Genomic DNA, 9,108 nt, shown 5'->3' on the forward strand with positions numbered 1-9,108 from the left:
TACAAGTAATAGACAACAACAATACCACAATATCTAAAACTAAAAATGATTGATTAGATTCATAAAATCATCCATACAAACAACGACGAATATTCATAAATCCACAAATTCACTTTTTTTCCTACACATAATATATCGGTGAAGAGAAATTCCTACATCGTTATGGTCGTAGAGAACTATCGCTATTTTTGCGAGGGACTGCACAACTAAAGCTGAATGAGTTATGGTAGCTCCTTTTGGTCGTCCCGTGGTACCTATGGGAATCAAGAAAAACAAAACAATGATGATCTAAGTTAAGAAGTCGATCGAGTTTTCGGCTTAGAGTCTAGAATCAACACACTGTCAGATGAATAAAAAAGGAGACAACTTATACCTGAGGTGAAGCAAATTATTGCATCTCTTTCGGGCGCCCAAACATAGTCTAGATTAAAAAATCTCTACAAAATCCAAACGGGCTCTAAATCAGTAACATAACAAAATTAGTGGCATATATTTATTTTACCAGCCATCAACATTCATCACATCAGGATTTTTTCTGTAGAGGCGCAATAGGCATAACGCTGCCTTCTTCCTCACTAGTGGTCTGACACTACTAGAAATCTGGAGCAAGATAAAAGTTTAGCATCATTGAATAGCTGCATCAACATGGATCCTTCAAATTGGTATTCAATAACGAGTAATTTTTGAACATCAAGAGCTAGGGATTCAGCAAATTCTCTCCCACCAATATTTCCAACCTGAACAAAATGACGGGATTGGACACAGTAAAGGGCAAAAAAATCAAATTCAAAGAACATGGTATACAGAGAGATAAGAGGAGATCTAGGAATACCAATGTTAAAGCTAGACACTGAAAAGTCTCATTACGCCCGATAATATCATCTCGCACTGTATTAATTGCTAGTCTAAAAAAATCATGATTCTCATTGAGAAGGCATGATGTGACTATAAATCCAACCTGAAAAATACGAGTCCATATAAATTCAATGAACAAGTGATAAAAACATATAGATGATCCTAAACCGTGAAGAAAGATATGATTATAGGTAATATCATATATCACTGTAAGGTAACTTTTGGCCAAAGTAATGATATAAACGAAAAGAGACATAATTTATTCTCTGTTTATTCCAAAATCTCCAAATGAAATAGATATAGAAATGTTGATGTAAACTCTTTCAAATATAAAATACATTAATCCTCTTGAGAATATTCAGATACTCTTTATAATGACCATCAAACATATCCTTTGATTTTCATCTTTTTCTATTGACACTTGACAGCATACCTTCGTACTCCAGAAAAAGCAAAGCAACTAATTGCATTACATTCTAAACACATCAACAAGTTATCCTTCAAGATTTCTAATTCAACCTAATGGAGCATGGTGGTGATGAGGTAATGTATTTTACAATAAAAAGTGCATATATTGGTATACAGTGACAATAATAATTGGTTTTATCAGGGTATTCCAGTGTTAAACCTGTAGGTTTAGTAATTCATTCAAATTTCACTAATCACAGTGGTAAAACCAACAACTTCATTCCCTTTGGATTCTCCACAAAAAATTATATCGATCATTACTATTTCAAGATATAAACTAAAAATAAAACCTAACCGTCCTTTTCCAGTAGTACAATTATATCTAAATACTAAACCCATAAGTTTCATTATTGTACAATTATATCTGAATACATTTATGGCTAAAAGAAACAATGCAACTGAAAACTTGGCAAATGATGGATTAAAGATACATAAATTTAGTCCAACCACCCCAACCAGCACAAACTAAACCCACAAGTTTCATAATTGTAAAATTCTTGCGGTGAATAAGAAGACATTGATGCAAAAGAGAATTACATCTGCACCTTTTGCTAAGGCAATCTTCCTGGAACCAAGAACCCATAGAGAAAGAACTCAATATCCGAAATTTAGTCGAAATTGAAATAAAAAAATAAACTAATACACACTGGAGGGATGTTCTTTTCAGAAATCCAATTCAGCATATCACCACAAATACAACCAAGATAGCCTAAAAAACATGAAGATACTTAAAGAAAGATGATAAAATATCAAAGATAGTAAAAAAGAATACAACATTACCCTCCCAATGGCTTCAAACAGGGATACATTGAAAGTTGCTGCAGTTTGAATGACTTGAGGGAAGCTAGTGGCTCCCGGAACTGGGCCCATAAACTTGTTGTATTTCAAAGCAGAAGTAAACATCACGGCTGTCATAAAGTACTCGAAAAAAATAGCAAGGATCATACGGATATCGTAAATTAGAAACATCACTGAAAAACAAATAGAAACAATATTATGGAAGTAGCAAATGAATCACAGAATCTATCAATTTGACTTCAGATCTAAAAAACTATATCCGTGAAATGAACTTGTAAAACAAGAAACAGAAAGGACAACACAGCAAATTAAAAACTTACAGAGTATAAATGAAAACACAAGTCATAAAAAGACTGGTGTTCAAGTTGAAATATCTCTGTCACATGCACTAATAACAAATTTAATCAAGAATAGGGAACCAAGAGGAAAATCAGTGGAAACAAGAATGAATCGCTTCACATAAATTTTTTGTACAAATTATCACTCAAATCATCATAATAATCCAATAATGACCAATACCTTGAGAATTTCCAACAATATCACATTACCTAGTTCGACACTAAAATAAGCGAGACATAAAAGGGACAAAAATCGAAATCGAGCGGCCATTTTCTAACCTTCGGGTAGCATACTATAGTCAAGAATAGGGCTGGAACCTTGCTGTAACTACCCTAAAAACTTCAAGAATCAGAGCTAGACAAGGATGGAAACCGAACATCACTTGTTCCATGGTGGTTGAGTGGCGGCAGCTCGCCGGAGAACCTAAATCGCAGCTAAAATGAGCAGAAAGTTATGGACTTGGCTCAAATACTAACTTGAGCTTTGAAACCAACCTAGAACACTAATAATCGAAAAGAAATAGTTGTGGAACTCACCGGAGAAGACGCACGGAGCAACAGGTCAGGAACAGGGTTCGGTTTGGGCATAAACGAGCATAAAACATGGTAAATCATGGTTCAAATCGAAGCTACTGATCTTCAATACCATTTTGTTTCAAAATATGGAAATCGATGTTGAGGTATACACCACAGATTTCCAACAAAAACCAATACAATCCTTTGCAAGAGGACCATAAATCTTTTCCTGACACAGTCGACCTCTCCGGAGCTGCGGTGGACTGGAGGGATTGAGAATGGAGATCGAGAAAGAGATCGAGAGAGGAACCCTAAAGGAGAGAATGGGCTTGTCTACGCAACGGGAGTAAAAAAGAACCGATTCTACCTATTACTTCATCAATTATCCATTATAAATTTAATTTGGCCATTTTTTACTTCATCAATTATATAATTCGAAGTAAAATGTAACTTAAAATTTTAAGTGAAGCCCGTATTTTTTATTTGACGAAGTCTAAAATAAATTTTACTTCGTTACTTTTTTTTTCGAAGTAAATAGATGGATATTACTTCGGTAATATTAATTGCCGAAGTAAAAACTGGCGAAGTATATTCCAGATTTTCTACTAGTGAAACTCCTACATTCTTATCAAAATTAATAGTACTACTTAATAACTCAAACAACAACCGCATACTGTCCAAAACTGGAAGGAATATTGATACACCATCTCCGTTTGACTTGAAACCCCATGCTATGAAAATAAACATTTGAATGGTACACTTTAAACTACTAAAAGAAACTTTAAAAAATAAGAACATTGAGCTACACATTCAAATAAATTAATCATCTAGTTTGAAAATATTTTAAAAATGATGACATCAAAACATTTAAAGTAATAGTCTCAAATACGTCTAACATATAAAATTCCTTAAAAATTACAGACTTTGAGGAGAGATCCCTTGAGTTTCGGTAGCTGGCAGTAGGCTCAGCCCAAACCAAGATCGTGCTCTGATACCAACTGAAACGACCCTAACTTCTAAGTTTAAAATAATAAAAGAAAATACGGATTTTTAAAATTTTTGCCATGACTTGTTTGAAAGTAAACAAAGTCACCATGTCAGAAACAACAATTCAAAACAAAGGAAAAGATCGACCAATAGAAGATTCAAACTGCGATAAACATAAAGTACAAATGAAAGGCAATCCCACACAGTTGCAATAATAGCAATAACAAGTTTTACGACTCAAACTTAAGCACAGGGAAAATACATCCTGGCTAATACTGAAAATACTCAAACACATAATCTTTATTACATTCAATGTTTAATGCGGAACATAAAAAGAAGTAGCGACGGTCATTGGGCTTTGCACAACGGCGGCCTCAAACCAGTGGATCCTGCACCTCCGTCCCTAGGTACAACTCCTCACCTGCAAACAATCAAGCGTAGTGAGTCTAAAGACTCAGCAAGTATAAACAGAGATATAACAAGGGTTTAAAATACTTGAAGCAATACTCAAAATACTGTACATAATATACTTAGAAACTTAAACTGTAAATATGCATGAAACAAGGGGATGAGACAACATGCAAGGATGAACTCACGCTATGAGACTTTGAACTTTCTTGACTTAACTGTAACTCATGCATGTCATAAAACTGAATAAATTAAGACGAGTCAACTGATACTTGAAACTTTACTTTAACTTTTGCTTTAGAACTTAGATCCTTGGATTGTGACTCAAGTTTTGATCATGATCATGGCTACAGTGCACTATGCCGGTAAGACGCCGAGATTTCTCCCGACGCGTTTGCTCCTTTAATTTATTTTTGTTAGGGGAGCCGAGATGAACCCGGCCGCTTACTACACGTCTCTTTTGGTAGGGGAGCTGGGATGTCTCCCAGCCGCTTACTACACGTCTATGGAAAGTGAGTGAGGCATCCCCCAGAGGCATCCCCCAACCCACATTGCCCTGTTCAGTCACAATCAACTCACTTTGTTCAAAAATATTTTTCTTTCCTTCTTTGACTCGACTCAAAATACTTTGCATTCAAGAATTGAAGCGACTTCCTTTGAAAATATTGCTTGGCTCAAAGACGATGCTCACGCACACGAATATGCAACTTTAAGAACCTCAACTCAACTCAAAATGTGGGTGCAAGGTGGGTGAGTGGCTGCCCCTAAGCTAGAATCCCAACTTATTCATCAATTTTTTCAAACTTGACTTAAACCGAGCAACCAAACCGTAAAAACTCTTAACTCTATCATACCTTAACCAAAACCCATCCCGCTTGAACCGACACTTGATAAACACTTCAAACTAACCCTAGGATCAGATTTTAACCCCCAATGACATCCCAAGCATCCCAAACAAAAAGAATTTCCGGACAGCCCCTTAGACTCTACAAAATTCTGCACCAACACCTTAAACTTAAAAGACCATTAACTTATCCAAAAATTAACCGAAACGAGCCCAATTTATACCGACGCGGCCACAACATATTAACCTTGACCTAGGAACAGCCCAAGACACTCCCAGGCCTGATTTGGTGGTACCTCCCCTGTCCCGAAATCAGTAGCCCCTACCCAATGAAACCATCACCCTACTTCACTTCTACCTTGAGGAATCAACTCCATACCCTTTTTCCTTAACTCTACCTCATTCCAAACCATCAAACACACTTATTAACATCTCTTAGGACTTAACACAAACACATAGGCGATCCTCAACCACACTCCCGCTCCACAATTTGAAAATATCAAGATCATGCACCAAACGTGTCTTAATTCTTGATCAATCAATGAAACCAATTGCCAAACAACACAATGCACCAATCATACATCCAACACAGCCATAAAATCATGTAAATTCGAAATATATAGGGCATGAACTTCAGAATTTTTAAAAATCCTCATATGCAATTTATAGTATTATTTTGTTTGCATTTTTAGTGTCATTTTGTTAAGTGTTTTTCATGCATTTTGTGTCATTGTTCATGTTTTATTCTAGTTTTATTTTATTTCATGCATTGAGCTTCTTAACTTAGTTTTGATTTATTAAAGAAATCGAAGTGCGTCCATGCATCCAAAGAAAGCAGCAGAGCAGATTTTTCATCACAGAAGCATGCGCTCGATCCTGGCATTTTTCCAGATCGAGCGCGGTCATGATATTTTCAAGACAGTAGGCTGCCTCAACTCGCCCGCTCGATTGCACATTCTTCCCGGATCGAGCGCGCCCAAGGAATTTTCAAGGCAGAAAGTTGCCCAGTATCGCGCGCTCGATCGTGCATTATTCCAGGATCGAGCGCGCGGGTCTGTTGCGGGAAGAAATTTGTAATTTTGGAAACTCTTTTAATTAAGGCTCTAGACTTTTATTAGACTTTTAATTCCATTTTGGAGAGAATTTCAGATGATTCTACACGCTTAGAACGGGAAGAACTCTCTCTGAAGGCTAGGTTTTCATCTATCTTTTCTTAATTTTATTTTCTCTCATGAATTTTTGTAGAAAATTCATGACTATTGTTGGCTAAACTCTAGTACTTGGTTGAGGGAGACGAAGCCTTTGATTTATTAATTCATGAGATTTTGATTTTCAATGTTTGAGTTTTATCAAGTATCAAGAGTTATTCTGAATTGATTGATATGCTTGTGTATGAGATTTTTTAGATTGGCCATCTTAGGATTTCATTATACAATCGAATGCTAAATTGTAATTCAAATCCGTAATTGTTTGAATTATCTGATTTGTGAAGCAACTACAATTAATAATCATCCGCTTGTGAGTTTATTAAATTGTAGGAATAACAATTGACTAGGCTAAATACATCCACTTGTGTATGTGTTTTCTAGGTTTATCAGTTTTGCTAGTTTGAATGCTACCGTGGATTTAAATCTGATCGTTTGTATTGGGTTAATTTATTGGGTAAGGGTTAACTTAGAACACTTGTGTCTAGTTAACTAAAATTAAGGTGAAACATGAATTAAATTTCCAATGGTGAATATTTGATAGGATTAATTATTTTCAGGTGATCAATGATTGAATGAATAATATCAAAGGTGTAGTCGACCGATACCAAGTCTTGTTTCTTATTGATTTGTTTAGTTTAATTTTTAATCTTGCTTGACAGTTATAGAATTTTATTATAAATTGTTTTTGAATTTTTAGTGGTTAATCTCAATTCAAAATTCCCTTTTTAATTTTAAAGAACACTTTTAAATTTCCCTTTTCTCGTGGGAACGATCCCTACTCATACTAATGCATGTTTTTATTTATCTGATTGAGTCGGGTAATTTGGGTGTGACATGATAAGCGCTACCAAATTTTGGCGCCGCTGCCAGGGATCGGTGTTAAATTTATTTTGTTCTTGTTTTTTTTATTTTATTTAATTTTTATTCCTCGTAGTGCTACTCTGGTTTGTTCATGATTTCAGGCGAATCTTCGGAAGAAGAAGAATTTTCATACGACCCAGAGATAGAAAGAATGTTACTTAAGCGAAGGAGAGAAGCTCGAAAGAAATTGCAAGAGGACGAAAATCAGGTTGAAGATCCTAAGGAAGAGATGGCGGCGAATGCAAATCTGAGCTTGAGACAATTGGGCACTCCTGATCCAAACCAACAGCCCTTATGCATTACTTTCCCTACCCTAGAAACTAATGCTACTTTTGAATTAAAATCTGGATCGATACATTTATTGCCTGCTTTTCATGGTCTTGCAGGTAGGATCCGCACAAGCACTTGATGGAATTCCATGTCGTATGCACCAGCATAAAACCACATGGAGTGACAGAGGAGCAAATTCAACTCAGAGCCTTTCCTTTCTCTTTGAAGAGTGCTGCAAAGCATTGGCTATACTATTTACCTCCTGGTTCCATCACCACCTGGAATGCAATGAAGAGGGTTTTCCTAGAGAAATATTTTCCAGCCTCAAGAGCGGCAAACATCAGGAAGGAAATTTATGACATCAAACAGCAGATGGGAGAGTCGCTGCATGAGTATTGGGAGCGTTTCAAGAAACTATGCGCCAGCTGTCCGCAGCACCAGATAAGTGAAAATTTGTTAATTCAACACTGCTATGAAGGTTTGTTACCTCATGACAGGAGTATGCTGGATGCGGCTAGTGGAGGAGTTTTCGTGGATAAAACTTCTGTAGTGACCCTTATCCGGATCACCTACTAAACAAAACTTAGGCATGCAATTAACTTAATAAAACAGATATCAGAATAAACTTGCGGAAACCATAAATAAATACAATCCCAAGAAAAGGAATCTGTAATTTATCCAAATATTATACAACCATATCGAATAGCTGTATCAACCCAAAACAACAGAAATAAAACCTAGACGAAGCTCCAGCTGGCCAACCACTACCTAGCCCCTCTTGGATCCACCAGCCTCGTCCAATCGCAAACCTACCCCATGGAATAGGGTGTCCAGAAACACAGATTACGAGACGTGAGCATAAAACGCTCAGCACGAGAGTATGAGTATACATGCATGCAAAGTGAACTCCCTATAAACTCGAGGTCAAGGATCAGATAACAGAGACAGACCGGGCCCTGGTATGTAGCACGCTGTGCCGTCGCTTCAGGAGGTGGCTCCCATACCGTAATACAAGTGGATATGCCGGACCCAAGTCGATGGAAGTCCAACCACTAACAGGATAGGGAAAAACCCTACTAACAGACATCTCGAAGGAGATAGCTCAGTATGAACATGAATGCAACATAAATCAATGACATATAAACCATGCAGTCACATAATACATGCATACTCAGTCAAGATATCTCGAACAGTACTTTCGTACCTCAAAACAGTGCAAGCTCTACCAACTCTAGGTCCAAGCCTATAGTCTGCTCTACACTGCCAAATGATACTACTATCATTATAGTGCTCTAAAAGCCTTAACTAAGCTATTGCATACTCCTAAATATTTATAGGAAGCAAAAGCTATACCTTCGTCCGTCGTTAGCCCTTTGATGTCGATGCCTCTAGAACTTGGGCACAACTCTGCTATGACTTCCGAATGCCTCGCCGACCGCCGGGTCAAGTCTAGGAAGGCTAGAACAACTCGAATAGACTAGAAAGGAGAGGGAAATACTCGGAATTGGCAATTGGAAATGAAGCCTCGGCCCTCTATTTATAGACAACGATCGAA

The 9,108-nt window shown here is 36.9% G+C and overlaps 1 protein-coding gene across 1 annotated transcript; it reads right to left on the bottom strand.

Annotated features, from left to right (window-relative positions):
* Positions 1 to 409: 409 nt before the first annotated feature.
* Positions 410 to 3,513, bottom strand: LOC140893338 (AP-2 complex subunit alpha-1-like). Its single transcript, XM_073302394.1, has 5 exons — positions 2,739 to 3,513; positions 2,104 to 2,231; positions 833 to 958; positions 675 to 737; positions 410 to 600 (listed from the first exon to the last, which is right to left on the bottom strand). Exons 1-5 carry the CDS (start codon positions 2,749 to 2,751, stop codon positions 499 to 501), a joined length of 432 nt encoding a protein of 143 aa, XP_073158495.1. The 5' UTR covers positions 2,752 to 3,513; the 3' UTR covers positions 410 to 498.
* Between the last annotated feature and the right edge of the window lie 5,595 nt (positions 3,514 to 9,108).

Source organism: Henckelia pumila, chromosome 3 (genome assembly GCF_033568475.1).
Source record: "Henckelia pumila isolate YLH828 chromosome 3, ASM3356847v2, whole genome shotgun sequence".
NCBI lineage: Eukaryota > Viridiplantae > Streptophyta > Magnoliopsida > Lamiales > Gesneriaceae > Henckelia > Henckelia pumila.